Raw genomic sequence first — 25203 nt, 5'->3', positions numbered from 1 at the left:
GAATCAGAATACTTATTATGAAATGGAACGTAGTTTTATCTTCATCATCCGCATTTTATACATGTTTTCAATTCAATGACTTGTGTAAATTCAATTTTGATGTATTGATGACGAGGCAATAGTGATTATCATCTTATATATATTACACACAGTACTGATGATTGCCATCAGTGCTCAGATACTAGTTAAATAACAACTTGTTAAATTTATTATTCGTTACATTTGGTGTAATTTGATCAAAATGATTCAAGACGACGAAGGTGAATTAATGTTGACGAGCCCAGAGAGAGTGGTGGCTCTGGGTTTCAAACCTCAGAAGGAAATCCTCACTAACTACCTGCTTCCGTATGTCGATGAACTGGACGAGGAGTCCCAAAAGTTCTTGGAACAAGTGAAGACAAATCTAGCAAAGGCAATTATTCTTCGCGAGATGAAGCCTGCATGCGGTGTCTGGTCTTCCAGGCTAATGAAGTACGTTCTTATGATTTTCTATTCATTTTATATGGTATAATCTAGCAAATTATGCACATTCATTTACAATATAACTTCAATATGAAATTAAACTTTAGTTGCAATTTGACCTGTAAAGAGAAATTGTGAGATAACCCATTTGTGTGATATATCCATAGTGAATTTGTTAGCCAAATTCACTATGGATATATCCTGTCGATTTCTTTTGAAGTTATTAATGTAGAATATGATCTATTTATATTTCAATTAAAAAAAATTCAATTAAATCCTTTCAGAAGTTTTTGAATGAAAATGTAATTAAAATTCATCAACAAATTTTCGCACTTATAATGTTAGTACATATGAATTTAATAAATAACAACATAAGGTACTGGCAATTTTTATATTTTTATTGTAATTTCTCACATGTTGATATTGAATCATATATTCAATTTTTACATGTCATTGTGTTATCTTCATTCTCTATGTATATATTCTAAGCACAAAGAAATTGTGTAGGAGGATGAACTTGATACCCAATACAAAACAGCTTGAGCACCATGCTAATAGGCTAAATTCTCCTTTTAGGAAATGAGACAGCTGTTTGGTATTTTTTAATTATACCATGCTATTAGAGTGGCTTATACATATATATATGATAGAACTTCCAAATTCTGTTATATGTATTGTATTTGGTTTACACTACAGTTAACCTTTGGCAACATTGCCTATATCTAAAATATTCTGGCTTTTGCCCAGAACTTCCTGTAACTACACCTGGCCTATAGTAATAAATACATGTGTATTATAAAATTACAATAAGTTTAATTTATTAAAAGACAACAAAAATATATCATTATTATAAAATTAAATATTATAATAATTTAGGTATGGAAATAAATCACCAAGTTAATTTAAACTAGTACATATTTGGTGACATGTTTCCACAATTTATTTAAAGTTTAATCTCTGCATGATATAAATTTTCATATTTGTTATTCTGGTGGTTTTCTTTCATATTATGTATGTATATATTCAAGAAATTAATTTACATGTATATAATATACATGATGCAAACTTTGCATAGTATAAAACTAGTGATGTTGTGATGTTATTTGGGTTTTTTTGTTTGATACTTTTTATTATTTCATATAATAACCCAAAGCATTTCCTTTTCTAAACAAACTAATGTAAAAGCACATAAAATTAGACTAATACAAGTTCATTCATTTATAAACATTCTAAAACAAGCAAACTTTTGGTTATAATTTGGTTTGCAAGTTTAATTATATTAGAAAAGATATAAAATATATTGTATGATGCTGAGATAATAGGTACACCACTTAGTATATCATGGTAACCCCATTTTTCGAACTTTTACAAAAATACACATACTACTATTATATAGCCTGTCATATAATTTGTAAGTCTAATAATATTGGTTATTATTCTTAGTGACCACTCATAGTCTTTAAAATTCACAAAGCGCATGCTGAAGTTACATACTGTTCAGTTTATAATAAAAAACAGGCAAAATAATAGCTGAAACTTTTATTGCTATATGATTTTCATAAATGTTTTTATGATGTAAAGTTGAAAAGTATCAATTTAAATATGTTTTAACGTAATGTAATGTACCAACTTTACTATCATTGCAGTAGTTAGGAAAGTGCATTTATCTACATGTGATAGATGAATGTAAAACCAAATCCCTTTTCCAAATTTAGCCTCACATTTGGGGACACTGTACATGTATAACTGAGTTACTAAAAGAAATTTGCCTTGCTAAGCCAGTCTTCTCCTGACCATCCCTATATGTTTGTAGAAATATATATGTATGTTTGTAGAAATTATTAAAAATTCTGCATCATCACATTCTAACAATATAAAATGTAATCCCCAAAGTAAGCATGATATTCAAAGTAAACACAAGTTAGTAAGGTAATTGTCCAAAAAAGTATATATATCTGCTTATGCATATTTCTAATAAGTCACTATACAAATTTATTACCTATATTATTTTAGTTTAAATAATATAGATCATATCCTAGATTAACTAGCTAGCTAACTTTAGCTTTTTAATTTGTTTCATACATTCATACATCTGCAACAGGGCACAATACAATAGTAATGCTGTCTTAATTATTGCTGTGATTAATTACTTTGTAAACTAAGAATATCTCATTGTTCACTTTTAGTACAAACAGTTTATACATTTTTTTATGCTTTATAGGTACATACGGATTTATGGATTAAAATTTAGCAAAGAAGATCATATTGCATTTATAAAACTTGCATATGAGTTGATGTTAATACCTGATCTTGAACCTTACAAAGTCCACAAGTTTGCAACAATGTTTATTATGCTGACAAAGTGAGTATTTTGGATGTTTTGTAATTGTTTTTAAATATTTCATCATTCATCAAAATATGTGTCATCTTTAGAAGTTTAGTTCAGATTATGAAAGTTTAATTTTAGTGTGATCAATGCAAATGGACTATAAACAAAATAGTAAAAAGTAATTTTCTACTTTTCACTCTTTTTTTGGCAATGAAGTTTGTTACTTACTACTACTATGTTGTTCTTATGTTAGATTGTTTTCTATATCAACCGATTTTGATGATTCTATTTTTAATTGGAAAGTGCTATGCAATTTCGTTCTATGTAAATTTGATGAAGATCCGACTAGTTGTTTTTGGGTTCTAATTATATACCTACGTAATCAAAGTCGGTTTTTGCTTGGTATAAACACGTTATTTTTTTGTTTATATGTTACTCAATAAACGCCGCCGTTAAAATCGCTATTTGTAGTACGCATATTATTGTAATGCCGTATTGGTTCAATATTACAGTAGTCATTACTGCAGACTATTATTTTCTTGAACGAAATTTGTAATTATAGGCAATAGTGATTGCGGATGTTTCATAATTACCCGTGAGTGGTATTTAGCTTATCTATATATAGATGTACAATATATTGAACAGTTAGGTGTCTGCTTTAACAACACTGTTATGTTTGCCAAGAAAGAAATTTAAATCCCTCAACTGTTTGGCATACTTTTCTATTGTTACTGTTTAAAATATTATACTATTATGCTGTCTTGATGTATGGATCACTTTCTGTTTCTGAGGACAGTAACCGTCTACCGTCAGGTCGAACTCATGTTTGTCAACAATATATGACGGGATCGATGTTTTTTGATATTTATAATAAAATAATACTATCTTTAGAAATATATTTCGACACAAAAGAAAAAATGAAGAATCAAAACTAACATAAAAATAAATAATATCAAAATAAATCTTATAAAAGGAACAATGGACTGCCAAGGAGCTGCAAGCAACGCAATATTTATTTTTAAACTTTCGCTTTTAGCACACTTTATTAATATAGGGGTAATCGGGTCTTTGTGTAATTCGGTTAACACGAATAATTTTATGCTAATTTACTTCTCTTGACTTATCGACTACGAGTATGTTGCAAGTTACAGTAGAAAATCTCTCATTTACTATAAAATTGTTCCTGTTAAAACCTGATTAACTATATTAATGATTAACATAATAATTGTTCTATAAAAGATGCCGTGATACATTTTCGTTCCAGGAAAAGACATTTGATTTCACCGGAAGAGTTGACCCTACCCTGGCGACCCCTTTTTGATTTAGGAAAAATATTCGACAAAACCTTTGGATTATACCATAATCTCACGTAAGTGAATTTTAGATTTTTTATAACTATACCAAGTGTACAGAATAGTACATTGGTATATAAATATAGGGATGGCTTTTAAAAAATGAACTGTTATTTATATTTTATTATTATATTTAATAATTATTTTTATATTTTATTTATGTTATATTTTTAAATTAGTATCAATTAATTGTATTTTTCGTGCTAAACTAAAAAATCATACATGATAATTTTAACAAGAAATCACAACTACAATTGTTAACCATTACATTTTTTTGTTAGAGGATATATCACATACATCTATGTTTAGGGACAAACCGAAAGTCTCTGAGAGCCAAGAGTCCCGTATTGTCGAGCTGGTACGCAAATTCTTGTCGGGCCGAGGCCTCGACGATGCTCTTGAGTTGTTCGGCTTTGGCATGGCGAAGGAGCAATTTGAACTGCCCAAGTAATAATTTTTACATCTGGATCCGCTTCTTGGTGTAAATTGGTTTATGTGTATGGTTCACTCACCAGTCACTATCATGGGATATCATGTAATACAAATCATTTGTGCGCCAGTGTGGTGGCAGGGTATATTATCCTATTGTTATTTACTATAGTGTAATAATAGTTTTATTTTTATTTCAGATCTCTTGAAGGATCGTATTTGTCTATGATCGTATGTGCCAGACCGTAAGTAAATTGAATTGATTTATTTTCAATTATTATTTTGAAACAAGTACTGTATTTTGTGATGCTCTCTGCAAATATTTTGTATATTTGTAATTGCTTTTAAATGACCCCTTAAGTAAAAATAAAGGAAAAAAGTTTCTCTTACCAATAAGCTACTAAGACATGCCGAGACGTTTAGACGTTTCATAACACATATTGTAGATAGAAAAAATTTAGGAAGTGTCCAATTTAGGTTATTCTATTAAAGTCTAAGCCGAAATTTAAATCATCCAGCTCCCTCAGGTTTAGTAAGACCAGCCAAGCAGCGACCTGCAGTGGCATGTTTGAAGCCCTAAAAAGACTGAACCCAGTCTAATACAATCTCCTGTCATATCCTTTGTCCATCGTACTGCGTGAAGGAAGACCTTAACAAAGCAACAGACTGTGGCATAAAAGTCTCTAAGTACTAACGTAAATATATTTAGGTTACCATTGACACTAAAAAAAAGATGTGTCCGATTTGTATATTCTGCAAATATTTCAGCTACTTCGAGCCGGAAGCTACCAAAGAAATACTTGAAGAATTCTTACCCCAGATTCGCCTGTGGTCGTCTGGCTCATTGTTGGGTCAGCTGGTAACATTTCTGCCAGTGGCAATTCCACCAGACCGTGCTGCAGATGGGCATCTACTTTGGTTCGACCAGCTCATGACACTTTGGGATACTTGTTACAATTCCCAATGTGATATTGCGGTAAGATACTTACGTAATACAAAGAGTGAAGTTTATATTTTTAAGTACATGTAATAATACTAATAAGTATCACCCTCCGCTGTATTATTTATTATAACACATCGATCAGCCAAGCACTATCCATTCTAAGGTTGCCTATTATTGTTTTTGTGTTTTATTTAAATAGATAATATTTTATATAACTATGTTCTGTGAGAGGTACATAAAAGGTTTTAATTATATTCTTTGTAATTAGCTTAAGTCATACGTAAATATAGTTTAATTTGGATGGGCATATCAATAACTTTATCAGATGATTTTCAAAATTCTATTGAAACGATAAAATAATTCTTATACTGTTCCTACATAAAATTATCATACCTTAACGGTATGAAAATAGGTATTAGCATGATTAATACCCGGTGCGTTGTCATTGACAAATAAATCTTTATTTAATTAAACATAGGCAATAGAAATTATTACCGTTTTTAAATGTCTTGCTTTTGGCAATTTGAAAATTGTGTCAACTAGCCAGTCAATTGAGAGTCGATTTACACACCCATTCATTTATTATTAGGATTCCAAATAATTATTTACTCTATGCAATACTTTTGAAATCTCTTATTGTCAAGTTTGAGACTGTTTACTTATTTGGTCATTTCTTACGCAGGAATTGATGACTGTGTTTGCTGGACTTACCAAAAGGAATCCTGGCGCTGTAGATTGGACACCCTATGTAGCGGCAATGTTCACGAGATTCCTTCACGCGCTGAACTTACCTGTCAGCTACAAAGACATGCAGTTTACCCGAAATCATTCTCTTGGTAATTAAAAATATACCAAATATTTTAACACTATGAATGCCACTTAACAATATGTATAATACTAACAGGTTGAGAATTGAATGAATGAGAATGAATGACTATTATTTCATGAAGTGTAAAATCTACATATACATAACATACTAACAGTCGGAAAAATTTTCAATATCTTAAATGTTATAAAGGTCGATAAACTTAAATTCAAGTGCTTGATATACTAATAAAACTACTATATTAGTATTTTGGTTTAAAATTAATACAGGAATACCCAAATTTCTTTATTAATTTATTACTCGAAATTTGCACCCGAAATAGAATAGAATAGAAAAACATTTATTCAAATAAGGTATGAAGGTGCAAAAGGCTGTCTAATCAGGCAACTTTTAATCAAACAAAATCAATTATACGTGTTGTATACTTATTATATGCTAATCATATAATGTGTAGTTGTAAACAACCATGGAAAAAGTTTAAAACCCAAATAAATCATTAAAATTTTACAAACTTTTCCTCAGCTTTAATTTTTTTTTCTTATATTAGAAATGAAGCAGGTAGCAAGATGGATAGTGTGGGCTATAAATCCAGACGGCGTAGTTCTGAAGCACTTGCGCAGTTTCCTTGCCGGCGTAGAGAGCTACTTGCACAGCGCTAACTCTGGTCGCTGGTCCTACAAGTTAAGAGACTTATTGCGCAAGTTAGCCAGAGAGTTCCTCAACAGGTACATATTTTGATTTATATTTAGGTACTACATACACAGGTACTACATGTACAGGTGTACATGTATTACGCGTATAAATATTCCTCTTGAATCACTCTATCTATTGCTAAAATCTGCATTAAAATCCGTTGCGTAGTTTAAAAGATCGAAGCGAACAAACAACGGAAGCGACTGCATTTTATACTGTGTAAACATTTTGATAATTTACCAATATTCCTTCTGTATTATAATATGCCTAGTTCGTAATACTAGGTCCGACTGTCTTGATTATAATTAACTAACAGCAAGTTAATAAATAACATACCAACCGCATCTATAGTCTAGCGGTTTAGTGCATCGTCTTCCAATGGTCTCTCATTCGATTCTCGCATGGTAGAAACATTTATATTACAGGGTATACTTGTATTTATTTTAGATATTTTTTTTTATATAACAAGGATATATTAAAGTTTCTTAACACATTAGTGAACCCATGCGGCCTTATTACAAAAAGATAAACCTGGTTTAGCACTAGTAATAAACCAATGTATTCCTTATTACAAAATGAAGTTTATCTCTAAATCGTGATTCGTCTATGGTCTAAAGTTAGACCTGCGATGCCCCTAGTTTAACAGTGGTCTAAGGGCAAAAATACAAACTTCATTTTAAAAATTGTATTTTAATTTTAAGTTGTTGTTTTTCGAAAAATATTTTAACTAAATTAAAAATATATTAACTAAAAATATTTAAAGCAAATTTTACGACAATAAAAATATATAAAAGACGTTATTTGTTATTTTTTCACTCATTTGACTTTGAAATAGTCACCATTCGAACGATCCAATAAAAATATCTCGCCGTTCCTTTTCTCCGTATAGGACTCCTACTTGTAATTTAAAACTGATTTTCAGCCTAATAGTACATTAATAAATATTATATATTAATGAAATAGTTATAATGAAGACATAGATGAATAGAAATAAATTTATTTTTAGTTTATACATTTTTCTTTGAACTAATATTATTTTTGATCTTTTCAGTTTTCTGGTAAAATGGAACGTAATTGTACGGTGACAGACATGAGTGACTGATTTCTGTATGGAATACATAATGAACGATTTAACTGTAGTACTAAGTAGTCCTCTGTTAGATCTGGATTCGTAATAATGTTAGGTTTATTCCAAGTATTAACTTCAGGAATGGTTTAAACCACGACCATTTAGACCACGTTTCGTCCGAGTTTTAACAGATTTTTTGTAATAAGACCGATGGTGTTCCAAGCGTCCATAGGCTATGGTAACCGTTTACCATCAGATGGGCCGAATGCTAGTTTGCCACTGTTGTAGTATAAAATAATTATATTATGAATAATATATAAAAAAATGTATTTAAGTATTTCCATTACTTCTTTAGTACTAACTCTACTTTCATTTTGGGCAAGATAGCGCTGATATATTTATTACATGTTATTATTATTTCTTATAAAATTATTTTTCATAGGAAAATAATTATAGATTATATTTTTAGAGTCCGCCGTGAACGAGAAAAAAGATTCACAGAATCATGGGAGAACCAAACACCGGAATCATTTAAACTCAGAGATGAGGATATAACTGAATTTGTGAATATATTACTCGGACCCACGGTACAAGCGGTGTATAGCCGTAGTGGCTCTCTAGATATATTTATGGCGCTTCAAAATTTAGCCACACTGAGACCTAACATTGTAGTACCACCATTGTTAGAAAAACTTAGAACATCCCTCACGTCTCTAACGGAACCTCACAGAGTAACTGCGGCCATGTCAGCGGTCGCCTCTGTCGCCAGACCGATGCTCCGAGGACGCGAGACTGGCTATCCGGAAGGTCAAACACACGTCGTTCCATTCTTAATGGCCGTTTTACCTGGTTTGGATCCCAACGACATCAAAAAGACATTGGTCACGTTACACTTCATACTAATCTTTAGCTGGATGGTTCCAATCATTGACTGCAGTTCAGCACATGAACACTGGCCGGACCTCACTGAAGAAGAGCTACTAACATGCGAGTCCACTGCTCAATTCGAAGACTTCGTTCTCGTCTTCTTGGATCGCTTGTTTATTATAATTGAGTCCAGTGTTCTTGAACACGTGCGCCACGATACAAAAGAGAACGAATTCGGCCGCAGTAAAACGGACGCAGTGGTTGAAACATCGCTGTCATCTGCAGCGACAGCTGTTCTCATGCAGTGTTCGCCGAAAATATTCAAGGAAGCACTAAGAAAGTTCAAAGCGTTCGCTACTCAAACCACATTTGAAATTACAGTCTCTGGAAGCATGGTTGGTGTGTTACTTCGCGTATTCGCTCGTGTGAACTCTGAAGCGACGCTAGCAGCTTTCGTGCCCGACTTGTGTCAAGAATTAACTACTTTGCTGGCTACCGATGAAGCTGTACGTGATGAAGATCCTTCTCGAGACGTCGTTTACAGACTTGTCTTGCTCATGCACGCAGTGGAATGTGACGGCGTCGTTCTCTTGAAATATATAGACGATATTATTCCCGTTTTAGACAGAGCTCTTAAACTCTACTGCCAGAATGCGCTCGCAAAGGCTTGCGATGTTCTGGGCCATATGTTGGCTTCATTGAGTAACACATATTTATATGAATGGAGGAGTTCTCCTAAAGATTACTCTGAGGCACCGGAGAAATGGCTACCAATAAGAGAATGGGGACACGGCTGTTCAGTGAAAGAAGCCAATTTCAAATGGCATATACCGTGTGCTGAAGAAGCAGCATGCGCGCAGAGACTCCTCGACAGGTATTTGAAGCCGGAGCTGGCGCGACTGCGACAGTGGCTTGACGGAGAGCGACCTATTTGCCGCGAGCGCAGACTTAGAAGTTTCCATATCATAAACGCTTCTCTTTCTTGCTCTATGTTTATGCCGCCTCCAAATGAGAAACCAATTGCACTGTGAGTATTTATATAATTAAAATAATAATTTCCTGTCCCCAGCCATAATATTAAGTTGTGCTTTATAATGCTCATCAAATTATTAATATAATTTTATTTCGTAATCTAAACATTTCAAATTATATATATTGATTGATGAAAAAAAGGCGTACTGGCACACCCGGTTGAAACGAAGTTCCTTTTTCTATCCATAGTATGACTTTATAGTCTTCACTAGTAATACCATAATATGCATATACGTATATACATGTGTTATATACGTCACCGTACTGCAGTAATGTGCTCGCAAACATAAAAACTTTTGTAAATAAACAAACAAACGCACATATCGCAAATTTTGCAATAAGGAACTTAGTTTTAAATCACCCCAACTGATGGTAGAAAGCTCCTGAAAGACTTACCTAATCCATAACACTTCCCCACTTGGTTAGCATGGAGTCCTTAGTACCCGCCACAAGCATGCCGTTCACGAACGGCATCAAGCATTCGGTGACGCTGGACGGCGAGAACATGCGCGTCGCACTAATAAACCGGATGCTCGACGTGCAGGCGCGCATGCTCGCAGAAAAGTCCGATGATACACGCAGCTTTGAAATGCTTATACAGGTATATATGTGGTGTACATCAATTAATTTTGTAATACTAAACTACAAAGAAATTCATGCATATGGTTATAAATTCTCTTTATATAATTTCATTTATATACTTTGATATTGTGATTTTTTGTTATATATCCTGCGTACCAAATGACCTATATTGTGAAAGAGATATTTTTTTAATTTTTAATACTAGCGCTGCCTATTTTTACGCTAGATGGCGGTGTGTAATATATTCAGTTATTTTTTTACCTCATGACGTTTTAATGGTTCAAGTACCTATCATTAAATCATATATATACACACATTCTAAAAGCTTGAAGAAGGTCTGATCCAGTGCATCCCAGTATTTACGTGTACTACTATTTACTTTATGTGTATTTACAAAAGAAAAATGTGTCTATGTATTTATATCAGTTTTCTAGTACCTCTGCTGTACACAAGCTCTGCTTAGCTTGGGACTACAAGATGCTGCGTGAGTTTTAAAAAAAAAGTGTGTTTTAAATATTTTCGAAAGTATTCATGTCGTTTCTTAACTAAGCCATTCCAAATCGAGCTAGTAATCACGGGTACATTATATATATATCTGTAGTGGTGTGTGGTTTTACCCCGGTAAGTCAGATATGGGAGCGTGTGGCGGTGCCGGCGGGACTGCGGGCTACGTCCGGTCTAGAAGCGCGCTTGCGTTCGTTCGCAGCACTAGAGCGCGCCACGGACGGCCGCGGAGGCGTGGCCACCGGCGCGGGCTCCGCGAGACTACGCATGCTGCTGGCTGACGGAGCGAGGCTGCAGCACGACGCGCGCAGGGACCTGCCGTGTGACGCCGGGCTGCCGCCGGCGGCTCGGACCGTGTTACATGCCCTCTTCGACCTCTCCGTCTACGTTTACACCTCGGTTAGTGTCCAGCCGTCATAAATCTATCTTGAGATATTGCTTTAATGATAGACGTAACACTTGACTTTCGTGTTGTGATCATACTTTTTGTTCAAAGTGGAACATGAGAACTATTTAATATTAGACATAGACATCTATATAAGAATGCAATATAAATAAAATGGGTTTTAAAAAAAGAACTTCAGTTGAGTTTCTTTGATGCTCTGATAACAAATAATTTTATTATTTTTGTATTTTTCTATATATTTTTATAATAATCTCGTGAACAGGTCCGCATATTGGCCCAAATCCGCATGTACTGGATGCTGGGTCACTTCCCGTACTCGTACCGCTTGCTGCTGCCGCGGGTGAGCAGGCTGCTGCGCGAGGAGGTGGGCGGCGAGGAAGCGGGCGAGGAGGGCCACGCCCGCCACAAGGGCGTGCTGTGCGTGCTGCTGGGCCCGCGGGCCGGGCCCCTCGCCGCCAAGCACGACTGGGAGGTCGTGCGGGTGCTGTGGCCGGCCATACTCAACGCGCCGCTCAGCGAGAAGCCCAGCATCGTTCGGTCAGTACGCGCAGTACACTTGATTTCATTAAAATACATACCTACTAGGTGTCAAGCTGATCATTACAATATTAAATAAAATCTGTATAGATATTATAAAGATTGGTTTTTTGACGGCCTCGGTGGTCTACCGGATTAGCACATCGCTTTACTTCCGATGAATTCACGGCACAAACACTTGTAATCCTGAGTATGTTTGTTTATATCGGTCTAGCTGTTTTATATGTATATTATGTATGTATTTCCAAAGAAAAATCTAGGTATTTATATCAGTTGTCTAGTTAGTACCCCAGTACTCGAATATAACACAACTCTGTTTACCGTGGGACTAGATGGCGCTATGTTAATTGGCCATGGTTATTTATTATATCATTTTTGTAAGTATGAAATAAACTCAATTATACTTAACAGATTTAAAAGGGAATCACTCTTAATAATCATAATATGCAGGCGATGTATTGTTTAAATTTGTTATGTTTAAAAACGACATATCGCTGTAGCTTGTGTAATCAAGCAAGGGCATGGTTTTTATTTAGAGAAATGTGTTATTGTCTTACTACAATGTAGAATCAGAAACCCTTATGTCTAGTTTATATTGATCTATTATTATTATTTTTTAAATTTCTGCCTATTAGAAGAAAAATGTTCGATATAATATTTCTCTGCCAGATTAGAACAGTTATTCATTGAGTGCCTACACCGACACTTCCCTGCCGTGAACACCCGCCTCACCATGTCCCAGGCGGCCATCGACTCCGCCAAACGGCTACTCACTGATGCTCAACTCGCCGATCCTGTATTCACTGAACAACTGGCGGGAGCTGTCGATCGAGAGTTAGCTAACTCAAATAAAACTGAGAAATTGTATTTAGAATTGATCAATGAACTGGTGGATATTGCGGAAGCCCCTAATGTGTGAGTATGATTTGAAAATGGAACTTTAGAATTTTTTAGTATCACATTTTTTTTACTTCATTTTATTTTTATTGAATGGAAATGGCAAAAAAAAACGGATTTCCTTATGGCAAGTGGTATTATTTGACGCCTGTTGTACGGCGCTGATTGCGTTGCTAATCCAAAGAGATCATGCTTCTATACTGAAATAGATAACAGAGATTTATCGAAAATTTTATAAAGCAGACATCGGCAAAAATATAAATTGTTAAAAAAAATGTGAGTAGTCAACTACTTTTATTAACTAAAAATGGTAAAATAACACCAATAATAAAAATAAATTTGTAGCAGGCTTTAGTTGTTATAAATACAAGATTAAAGAAGAATTGATATAAACTAGAATTTTTTTCTATACCTATTTTTTCGATTGTGCAGTGTTTGGCGTCGTCTGGAGCTGGTTATGCACATGTTGTCTTTCTGTCCGTCTATACAAATCGAATACCCGACTAAAGCGGTCAAATTGATGGTGAACTCCCTACTTCACGATAACATAACGGTGCGTCGCATCGCGCAGCGTCTCGTGTACTACACGTTGAAACAAGTCAAACGACCGCTGAAAAAGATACTAGTGGACCCATACGAGGTGGCCGGGGTTCCGAGACCTGAGAAACATGTGCCAGGTACGTACAGGGTCGTGTCAGTACATAAGTTCAAATCTCTCCAAAAAAAATACTGCAGGAAACATCGAATTAATCCGCAAGTCGGCAGTAGGCTCGCTCCTTATCTCCTATATTGAATTCAAAAAATACCGCGTGAAATGTTTTACGTTCACCGCAACATCGACAGTTGACCTTTATCTACCCAATCAAAGACGTCGGTCGTGAAAGTATATTTTCTTTTATCACTTAATTTTGATAAAGAAAGATTTTTCATAAATAAAGAGCAAATTGAATTCAGACTATTTTAGCCATTTAAGCAAGAAAAGATTAACTTACAATATATATTTGGCTGTAATTTTCCTTTTCTTACTACAGGTTATAGAAAAGATTTGGAGTGGGTGATGTGGTCAGAAGACAGGATACCTAATAATGAAGAGGATTGGGACAGGCCATGGTTAAAGAACTCTAAACATGGCTTTTACTCATGGCCCAACAAACTTGAGGTAAAATAAACTATTATATTATATTACCTGACCCTCCTCAATTCAATCCAAACATGACCCCATAACAAAAATACACTATATTTAGTTGAAAATTGATTTCAAGAGAAAAAATAGGATTTGATATGACATTATTTATTCTGATCTGGTTTTCCATCTCAATTTCCACATTATGTATTAAATGGCCGCTTTCCCCATAGCATATTTAACCCTATAATATTATTATAAAAATATTACTATTTTAACTAATTTCAATACATAAAACCAAAATTTTGTAATATTTACTAGATACTTTGTTTATATCATATCAACTATGATTAGTTGAGGTGAATAATTAGATTCTGTTAATAAATAGATTTGCATTTCTAGCAGAATCATGTTGTTTTTCTTTTATAAGTTTTATGCATTGATATTATTATTAAAGTTATGGTGTTATTAGTATTGAATTGATATTGATTATGTTATATACATCATACATATTTGCGAAATTCTCAAAGGAAAATATTCAGCGATGACATTAGCCATTGGTCGAAATACGTAATTAAATTTAAATGTGTATCTTATATAATCTTAGGTAACGGCGCCATCTAGCGAACAAGTCCGCGTATTTGACCTGCCCCTTGAAGAAACGACGGAGACCGAGAGATTTATAATGCAGTTCTTCAACGACGATGCTAACATTGAAAAATTAGTTTCATTTCTCACAGTAGAAGAGAAGAAAGGCAAAGACAAGTTCAGCGGGCTGAGGTTCTCTATGTTCAAAGTAAGTAGTAGTTACAATTTTTTTTTATTTTCAGAAGGCATTGTGGCATAAAAAAACTATTTTTTTTTTATTTACTTCGTCCACGTTAAATAATGGTTTAAAAGCAATGTTGGTGTTTCATCGGCAGATGTTGTTTTCGCATTTCGGCCCGAGCGTGACGAAGAAATTAGTGGGTGCTGCACTGGAGCGTGCGAGCTCTTCGCAGGAGGCTCCACAGCGGTTCGCGGCCGAGATTGCGGCCGCCGCCCTCCGCGCCCCGAGACACTGGCCCTTCGCCCCCGCCACCGCTCTCTACGAGGACGTCGTCCGCATCCTCACCACTGGTAAGATGACTTACTACATAGATTATGCTCGCCCTTTTTCAGAGTTCGCTACCTAGACCCTTTAGCAGTGACGGCCTGAGGGTGTAACGAACAGGGTAATCGTCTGGGGCCTCGTTCTTAAGGGGAATCGATTTTACTTAGTGGCTAGGTGCAAAAACTTTCCTATTTAGGCATTTAATCGCAAATGAACAAAATTAGCAACAATAAAATATACAAATAAAAAAAAATCAAAAAGGCAGTTTTCTTGATTCAGCGCAAAATTATCGCATAATCATTCGAATCACATACTTTTCACGTAGGAGAAAAGGTCTCGCAATGTGTAAGGCCACCGCTGCCCGTTAGGGACTTGAAGGATATTCTTAAGAGCAACAGTTTCTGTCTCCTCAGGATAAAGCGTAAACTTTTTACTATGGACTAACGATTCTCTTCACCCTAATATATAGGACTGACTTCGGTGACTGTGGAGACAATGGAGGACTGGGCGACGTGTGTGGCGATGGGCGTGGACCGCATGGACCCCCTTCGGGGCGCGGCCGTCGTTCGCGGGCTGTTGTCACTTTGCGCCCCCGCCGCCCCCGTCGCCCCCGCCACCCCCGCCGCCCCCGCAGCCCCCGAAGCCCCCGAGGACTGTGAAGCCGCCGGCCCCGCAGCCCCCGCATCCTCCGCGGCGCCCGCTGACACCGACACCTCATTCGTCATTTGCGCGAGGCTTTACGCGCTACAAGTATGTTATATATACATTACCTTACTAAGTTCCCCTTACACCACTATTTCATCAATTCGTAAAGTAGTCCTACCCTGTAAATGTATGCAATTCTGTGTATATATGTAATCATAGACACCCGAGTTACTTCATAAACCGTATTGTCACTTATCCTTTTTTTCGGTTTTTGTTTTGTATATTTTCAAGAAACAAAACATTTAGATGCAATTATTGTACAGTATACCACTTATTGCAAGTAATAAATTGATATTGGATTTATTATTATTACTTATAAAATATGAGTTCTTTGTTTAGAGCGCCATTGCTACATTAAATTGGCGTGTTGCACCATTGGCATCTGAATTACTCAATCGGCTGCAAGCGGCAAACTTCACCCAACACCCATATCAAAATGTGCGCGAAATCGTCGGCAGGTAAGCATATATATATATTATAGTATTTTACACTGATACATAATAAATAAATATAATTCCATTATTTTATAATTAGTTGATCACATCATCTTCACCTATGTTCTGAATTAAACATGCGACTGACGATGTAAAAGAGAGATAGCGTATGTGTACATTTTTTAATGTAATTGTAATGGTTATACAATCTGACAGCCCACTGATGGTAGGTGTAACCGTCGTCTATACATATACATAAACAGCACTCCGCCATCACGTCGTCTTATAACACCTGTGATATCCACTCATGCGTTGCTATTTTAGAGAGGTAAGATATGTCTGTTATACTGAAACACAGCTTACGCAGCAAGCGTCAGATGACTTTGTACAAAAAATATCTTGGTTTTTAACGTATCAGAAACTTAATATCCATAAACATAGTAATACCATAGAACATATACAATAATATAAATATATGTAGCAATAATTTCAAATTGAGTTGTTCAAATGTAATAAAATATATTTATCTTGAAGTAAGTATTTTATTAATTGATTCTGATGTAACAAAACTTATTTTATGTGTCGCATTATGTTCGTCACAGCATGCTGATGACGATCTTCGACTTGGAGGTGGTGTTCCCTGGTGGCAAGGAGTGCAGTGCCCCGCGGCTACATGATTTCCTCGCCGCTGTCAAACCGCGACTCGCTGCACTATATGACGAAAATGGAGATATTGGTGAGCACTGAATACACGTGATATTGTAGTTATTTGCTATATTACACCGTTAAAACTGCTGGCAACAAATATATATTTACACTGTACAAAATGCTTTTCGATCTGAGGCACTGACTGAAAATCAGCACTGTGCAGCACATGTAAATGTTACAGTCACAGCAACTGCTGAGTCTGCCCCTTTTGCCCAGAATATGTATTTCTAGATATTGCTGTGTCTGTTTTTTTGTTTGTTAATTTATATGGGTTAATTTGGTAATTTATTTACCAGGTGTAGTGTATATGTTATTTTTGTTCTCTTAAACAGTGTATGCATGAAATTATATTAAGATTTTTCGGGCAATAAATAACTACTATTACTATACTTATTTTAATACGGCGGCTTCAATCATTTTTGTGATATATTTTAATATATTTAGATTACAATTAATATACACATGTATGTGTTAGACATACCATATTAGTATATAATAAATATGTTAGAACATTCAGTATGATGCATTGCCACCTACCGGAATCTATTATATATAATTTTAACCGTCTAAAATATTATATATGTTGATTGAAGATACACACATAAGATTACATGTAATCAGCCCAAGGAGTTAAGTGACAACTATATGTATGTACAGAAAAATTATATGGTAATTTGTCTATTGTATTGAAATATAAAAACTGTTCTATTATTATGAGGCAGAATATATAGACACTTCAAGGTAAATCCTAACGTTGTGTGTATATGTATATTATATGTATGATATATTTTAATTCACATTAAATGGTGACATTTGTATTAAATATCTTGGTACGTTTATCACAGTTGTAAAAGCTGCGACGCCCATAATTACTGGACAGTGCGTACCTCCCGAGGTGAACTCGTGCGAGCCAGCGCTCGAAACGCAAGAGGCTTCCGTCGAAGTCAGCGTCGCACAACTCTCGCCAGAAGATCATATCTCAGAAGACACGCCACAGGTTAGTTGATTAAATGTCTTTACACGACACGTCCTTTTACATAGGATCATGAGCTAACGCGATTTTGCGCGGGAATGTCAGTGTGCGCAATCGGGACTATTTTATCTTCATTCTTTCATACGTGATTATGCAAACGTTGCATGGCATTTCATTTTTTTTTTTAATTTTATTTTTATCCACAAATTTTGCAAAGACATGTTTATAATTTATAAATTGTCAATAACTCTATATTTACCTGTATGTATGTGCTATAAAACAGATATCAGCTATTTTGCTATGATAATTAATTTTACAAAAGGACGTTAAAGCACGCATCTTTTTATACACAACTACATATTATACATATAAAACATCCAGATTTAATATAAACAAGTGTTCGTATCGTCCGAGGTATCCTATGACCATATAAAGCGAGACCGGTGTGTCAAACGTTCAGGTGGACCGCCGGTTAGTTCGCTATTACCAATACGATTAAATATATACACAAATCAACAATGAAATTTAGGTGCCTAAAACATTAATAAAAGTAGAATTCACGTGTATGTGTACAGATGAGCGAGGAGAGCGAGGGCGAGTGCGCGCGTGCGGGCGTGAGCCGCGCGAGCAGGCCGGAGCCCCGGGCGGGCGCGCGGCTGCGGGCGGCGCTGCGGCTGGCCGCCGGCTGCGCGCCGCCGCCCGCCCGCCGCCACGCCGACGCCGTCAACCTGCTCACCACCGGTACGGGCCCGCGCCGCCGCCGCCACACACACATTTTTTATACGCGCTGGTTATATTTTGTAATGGATGACAATGGGACACCTACCCGTCCTACCGGCGGCGCCGGTGGAGGATGATAAAATGACTATAAGGTGACCAGGAATTTATAATGATGGCTGGTGGCCGTCGCCGTCACCCTGCTCGTCACGAATACGTGCCCACATCACCACAGCCACATTTTTTTTTAAACGGTGGTTATATTAAAATTAAAATGCCATATATGGCATGGCGTGGTACAATATTATAATATTGTATATGATTGCATTTAAGTTATATATTTTGGTGTCAATAATTCTTTTTCAATATTTTTGGACATATTTTTTTATATATTGTTGCATTAAAATACATGAAACCCTAAATTTACTCCCTTCTATCATTTTTTTCTTTCCCCCATTTTTTTATATTAATTTATATGGCATAACAAGGTTTGCGGGATCAGCCGGTTATATATGTATATAATGGTTGTAGTTCTCCGCGGCTGCATGGGCGTGGTGGTGCGCGGCGTGACTGGCGGCGGGGGCGGCGCGCGCTCGCTGCAGTCGCTGGTGCGGGACGCGTGCGCGGTTGCGGCGCGCGGGCCGCAGCTGGAGGAGTTGCCGCGCGCCGCAGCAGCCTTCCTCGCCGCCCTCGCGCTCCACCACCACCGCGCCGGACCCTTCGACGACGCCCTCGCGCTGCTTCACACGCTCGCAGATGGTAACGCACGCATATTTGTATTTTCCCGCCTCAGTCTAGTGGTATAGCATACCGCTACTTTTCGATGGTCGCCGATTCGAATCCTCGCACGGTGCGAACAGTTGTACCGTGTAGTTGTTGTCATTACTATTATTGCTCGTATCGGCTCGGGTGTTAAATTTGAACATTATTACAGTTATATTGTCAACGATTATAAATAATATTAAAAATAATATTCATCGCTCACAATTTGACCTCTGTCTTTAACAATAAACAAACCAGTATATAAGCGAATGTGCGTTAAATACATGGTAATGTGTGTAATATATTTTATTCATTTGATGTATTTTTTATGCATTATTAAAATAATATTATATATAAGTATTCTGCACTCTTTCTTTATCGAAACTAGAAGTGTGCATAAACTTTAAAATATATATATAGTAGAACAATTTTTGTCCTCATCTGTATTTCAAACGAGTGTTAGAATAAAAAGACACTATTCGGAAGTTCATATATTAAGTAAATTTAAATTTATATATCAAATATATACTACTGAGCACAGTATAAATACATATATCTCTTAAATTCTGTTTTATAAAAATATATGTATAATAATATAAACAGATCGGTCGTGGTGGGCGCGGCTGTCTTGTCTGGAATTTGCACAACCTCTACTATTCTACGGGCTGCCATTGCTGTGCGAGCAAGCAGAGCGGGCCGTTAGCGCTGAACAGTTCGCGTTAAAACTTATGCGCGATCCTAGACTTGAAGTAAGTAGACGATATTATAGATTTTTTATGTCATAGAGGGCAAGCGAAATTGCGGCACACCACCATAGCAATCGCCGCTGCAGGTGAGTTGCCGGCATTTTAAGAAATGCTGCGTAGGGGAAAGAATTAGAAAATTCATATTGTAAAACCTACTTGTAACACTGTATTCTGCAAACAAATAAATAAGAGGTAGGATAGGGAAGTGGTGCAATTGAACCTCTAACACTTTACACCTTAAGGAAAGGGTGTAAGAAGGATAGGATAAGGGAAGGAATTAGAAAAGAGATAGGGAGGAGGATAGAGGAGGGACACTTTACACCGGTATTCTGAAGAGGAAGGGAAATACCACATATTTCCCGGTTCGTGCTGCACAACTACACATATAAATAAATATAGCTTGATCTACCACATACAAACATAAATTTGATGTAAATGACTATTAGAATCTTAATGCATCTCTTTTTAGCTCTCCCAGCTACGTTTTAAAATGTAGGTAATTCATTTAAGCAATTATATTTCATACATCTACATACAATCTGAAATATAAATATTCTTTTTTTTTTATTTTAACAGGTTCGACAATCGGCAGCGAAACTACTAACTGGATTAATGCACTGCCGCGCCTTACCCGACGAGCAGCAGACGTTACGAACTCTCACGCGCAATTGTAGATCCAATGAATTGGTAGAGAGACACTGTGGTGTCCTGGGCCTGTGTTCATATCTAGCCTCCAGGCCATACAGTCTAGGCCCCAAATTAGGAGACGTGTTGGCGGAATTAGCAAAGCATACGAACGCACCGGATCCCATACCCGCTACCATCCGGAATTCACTTGCCGAATTTAGACGTACACACCAAGACGATTGGCCCAAACATCGGGAACAATTAACGGAAGAGGAACTAGATCTGCTCGCGGATTTAACCTCACCGCCTTCTTATTGCGCCTAAATTAGGATTAGTCTCTCTATAAGGCCGCATTTTTATTGGTCACTTAGTATAGTCAAGGAATGTTTAAGCAATCTCAACGAATTTTCGGAGTTCGAACAAGAAAATAACCTGTATGTTAATTATTAACTATAGGCTGACTATAGAGTTATTGGATTGGTATAAATTCGATATCGCATCAGATATATTTGATGTTTGAATATATTATTGAATTTATAATATTTGAATACTTGATGTTTCTTTTGCCTTTTCATTGCCTTATTTCGATATCATTACAATACTTTTACAGTAATTACTTTAAATACATTTCTGTATTTTTCATTTACATTTTTAATGCGTTAAAGTTTTGTCCTACCTTATTTGAGAATACTATTTGACATCATACGATCTGATTTCAATTCAAATACGCGCAAGATTCAAATACCCTGCTCATTGATTGAATTATTAATAATTACTGGATCGCAGAGAGTATTCTCCTGTGATCTTCATCAACTGTGTAAGGACCTACCAATTGCCAAAATAAACAATCGTAATTTTGTCTGTGAGGAGCACGCGCTTTGTATTGATCTAGTTGATCCAATAATAATGCGTCCTTATGCTTCATTACTCATGTACAAATTTTATTCCACGAATAGGAAGATACGGAAGATAGGTAAATTTGTTATATAAACACTGCCTTTGATTATATCATCTAATATATAATATAGTTTAAAATTTATTAAATTTCAAATCAATATAATTTGTCAGCAATAATATATATTTAATTAATTCACAATTTATATAGTTGAAGTTAGAGAAATAACAAATGAGAACGACTTTCTTTTCAACTTATTTTATATATGGTTGTGGGATTGTGTTTGAAATTAATAAAGTTAAGTAACAGCAATATCGGCAACTAATATGTACAAAAGGAGAATATAGTACGTTTAATTAGGGCATCTCTATTTTTTTTAATTTAATCTAAATATATATATATTAATAATTTATATAACTATTAATATATATATTTAGAATAAGATAATTTAAATTATCAGTGATCATCACATTACATATTACTGGTTTGAAGTAACTAATTATACAAATCAATTGTTATTAATTTTATTGTTAACAACTTGAAAAATATATTTTTTGTTTTTGATGGGTTTTAGCTATATAAATATTTAGATCTTTTTATTGTAACAAATATGTGTATAAATTTGGACTGTTTTACTATAAACATATAAGCCAATGGTTTATATTGATAGATTGTATCAGCATTTTTAATAAGGGTTCATAGGTGATTGTAAATATTATGTATAAATGTTTTTAGGAATTTAAAATAATAAAGGTAATGAGAAATTACTTGTTTTATTCATTACACAGTTTTGGTATACATACAGCTCAGAAATTTAATTACAACAAACAAATTTTACCACTAAAGGCTTAAGCAGATAATGGACTTCGTTCATTTACGATTAACGAACCCTTCGAGCCATCGACAAATACGTCACATGTTGAGGGGAATGGAGGGTCTCTACAAAGTGACGTGTGACAAGGGGAGAGGTAGACATCTTAAATTTCGTGACGTCTTATTTCAAAATCAAATATATTACCGTATTATATTTTGTTGACGAGTTTACACTTAGTAGTAGAATTTTAGTTTAGTAGCAGTAGTAAAATTGCAAAACAGGTGACGTTATATTTGGGAGGGGGTTGGCTCACAAATATGACCAACTATGACAAGGAAGGGGTAAAAATCGTAAACCATAAACATAATTTATGGATGGGCTAGATGACTTGTCGTTTATCCACTCATATGCACAATGCAATTCTGTATTTTGTTTTATTACAACAAGAATGTTAAGGTTTTTCTTTAGTCCCTCATCTGCATCAAATATAATTAAGTAATTAGCTCATTTAATAGTATGCACATTTAATAATAAACTCTAATTTGAAAATCAACAAAAATGTAAAATCAATAAGTAAGCGTGTGGTACATCAATTAGTATAGCAAGAGACAAAAAGTCAATATAAATAAACATGAAAAAAATTATTAAAATAAGAACTTTAATGACACAAAAATAATCACAACAAAGACAGAGGAAACACTAAACTTATTGTTGCATATTTTTGGAATTACACTAATTAGTATTGCTCTAGGTTACCTTCTATCTTCAACATCTGCAATAATAAAAATATAATTGTATAGTAAATAATAGAACATGTAACAAGTAAATATACATTTTGACATAGTAACAATGTACCTGATAAAAGTTTAGGTACAATTCTGACATTTTTTAAGTGTTAGCTGTTTGTTCATGTAGAATACATGAAGCATTATGGTATTTTAGATCATTTAATGACGACTGAACTGACATATGAATATGGAAACTTGACATATTTATTTAGCATTACAACATTGTCAGCCACTTGAATTAACATCAATAATATATTATAATAAAATGCAAACTTACTTTTTCCATCACAAGCTACAATTTTCACTTTGTCCACCTTAGCAACTTCTTGCATTTCTCTAAATTCTACATCATTCAACATAAAAGTCCATACATTATCACAAAATCTGAAACCAATATAAAATTTCATACATAAGTAATTTTTTTAGGTATAACAATAGGATAATATAGAATACTGAAGAAGTTAGGTTAGCACATGGCACCAACTATGTAAAATGATCTTTTTTGCAGTTCAATTAAAGCTACTCGCCCCGACTTCACCGGGTGTTGATGTATTATATTGTGCCTACACTTGTAATATTTCTGTCGACACTTGAGACACTTCCATTAGTTTACGTCTCCACTAACATAGATTTAAGTTAAGTGTAAAAATTAGTCTGCGTCCCAACTCCGCATCAACTGTACCCATTATTAATAAACCATGTAGCACACTACCAATAAACTTAATAATGTACAATAAATAGTGCAATCGTTTTACCAGTATAGTCTCTACCTACATACTAAAATAAATAATATAATATGTAGCGCCACCTCATTACAACATATATAACGCAACAGTGATGAGGATAACCACCGCCTTACAATATATTATATAACCAATCCTTTTGAATCACTCTATCAATTAAAAAAAATGGTCCAAAATCCATTGCAAGATTTAAGCATACATAGGGACAGACAGTGACAGCGACTTTTTTTTACTCTATGTAATAAAGTAAAAGAACCATGAATATCAGAAAAGACATTGTAATATTAATTTCTTGTAACTTCAAATTGCAAATTGATATATTAAGTCATAAAATATACACATATAATCATAACTCCTTCTGATGTAAATGGTTACCATAACATATAACCTTATACATCAGATGGGTGTATGACTATATTATTGTATATGACTTTGATTGCTACCATCATCTGCTTCATCCTTATCCCATTTATTTGGGGTCGGCGTAATATGTTTTTCGTTTCCATTTATCCCTGTTTGATTGCTACCACTATAGTATAAAGAAAATATAATTTGATCACTAAGTCCCACTTTTCTGGATCACAACTAACAACTATTAGCAGCAGAATTAGGTGAAACAGAAGCAGTCCCACAGATTACTTTATATGGTTTGTAGTGGTAGGAATATTAATTTTGGTACACATTAACATGAAAAGTATATATAAAAAATATTCATATTTAGTTTACATACCTGTAGGTATTTAATTTTCCTGCTTTGAACGTTAGTCTTGATTTTACTCTATTAGACAATGCCTGGTTGATAGATTTGTCAAATTGTAGCAATACTTTCACTGCTAGTGCTGGGGTTATCTGTCCATACTAAAAAAAAGTATATTATATATAGTTATCGATCTTTATAATATGAAAAAAGGAATCGTAAACAAAGCGGTAACTATTAAAAAAATATAAAACTCACTTGTATTAGTTCGTCAAGACTCTCTTGTAATGTATTGCCGATTGTAGTATTTCTGTATAATTGATACGACATTATTCTAATGATTATAGATCGTTTCTTTCTAAAGCACAAAATTAAGGTATTATTATTTTATTTTCTTTTGTTTTTATAAATTCTTTGATATCGCTTTAAAGCTTCTTGTCAAAAATACAA

The 25203-nt window shown here is 34.9% G+C and overlaps 2 protein-coding genes across 2 annotated transcripts; one reads left to right on the top strand and one right to left on the bottom strand.

Moving 5' to 3' along the window:
- Positions 1 to 34: 34 nt before the first annotated feature.
- Positions 35 to 21547, top strand: LOC131847671 (proteasome activator complex subunit 4-like). The gene is made up of 25 exons (XM_059197296.1): positions 35 to 471; positions 2684 to 2824; positions 4056 to 4160; positions 4453 to 4590; positions 4773 to 4817; positions 5341 to 5548; positions 6198 to 6351; positions 6889 to 7066; positions 8573 to 9997; positions 10429 to 10603; positions 11215 to 11487; positions 11757 to 12031; positions 12701 to 12946; positions 13361 to 13605; positions 13960 to 14087; positions 14659 to 14847; positions 14975 to 15170; positions 15614 to 15894; positions 16189 to 16307; positions 16886 to 17019; positions 17837 to 17988; positions 18540 to 18705; positions 19213 to 19440; positions 20047 to 20192; positions 20766 to 21547. Exons 1-25 carry the CDS (start codon positions 242 to 244, stop codon positions 21138 to 21140), a joined length of 5952 nt encoding a protein of 1983 aa, XP_059053279.1. The 5' UTR covers positions 35 to 241; the 3' UTR covers positions 21141 to 21547.
- A 1446-nt stretch (positions 21548 to 22993) lies between these two features.
- On the bottom strand, positions 22994 to 25203 carry LOC131847674 (transcription initiation factor IIA subunit 2). The gene is made up of 4 exons (XM_059197300.1): positions 25012 to 25203; positions 24787 to 24914; positions 23591 to 23697; positions 22994 to 23297 (listed from the first exon to the last, which is right to left on the bottom strand). Exons 1-4 carry the CDS (start codon positions 25081 to 25083, stop codon positions 23278 to 23280), a joined length of 327 nt encoding a protein of 108 aa, XP_059053283.1. The 5' UTR covers positions 25084 to 25203; the 3' UTR covers positions 22994 to 23277.

The sequence above is a fragment of the Achroia grisella genome, unplaced genomic scaffold (assembly GCF_030625045.1).
Source record: "Achroia grisella isolate CSIRO2021 unplaced genomic scaffold, CSIRO_AGI_Agris_v1 utg540, whole genome shotgun sequence".
In the NCBI taxonomy this organism is placed as follows: Eukaryota; Metazoa; Arthropoda; class Insecta; order Lepidoptera; family Pyralidae; genus Achroia; species Achroia grisella.
Note: the sequence above shows the minus strand (reverse complement) of the source record. Positions and strands in the feature narration are given on the sequence as shown.

Coding starts and splice junctions, on each gene's coding strand:
- LOC131847671 (XM_059197296.1), top strand. CDS start 242: ATGATTCAAGACGACGAAGGTGAATTAATGTTGACGAGCCCAGAGAGA. Junction 4,161..4,452: donor GGATTATACCATAATCTCAC/GTAAGTGAATTT, acceptor ATCTATGTTTAG/GGACAAACCGAAAGTCTCTG. Junction 7,067..8,572: donor GCCAGAGAGTTCCTCAACAG/GTACATATTTTG, acceptor TTATATTTTTAG/AGTCCGCCGTGAACGAGAAA.
- LOC131847674 (XM_059197300.1), bottom strand. CDS start 25,083: ATGTCGTATCAATTATACAGAAATACTACAATCGGCAATACATTACAA. Junction 24,915..25,011: donor GTCTTGACGAACTAATACAA/GTGAGTTTTATA, acceptor ACTTTTTTTTAG/TATGGACAGATAACCCCAGC. Junction 23,698..24,786: donor GGAAAATTAAATACCTACAG/GTATGTAAACTA, acceptor TATTGGTTTCAG/ATTTTGTGATAATGTATGGA.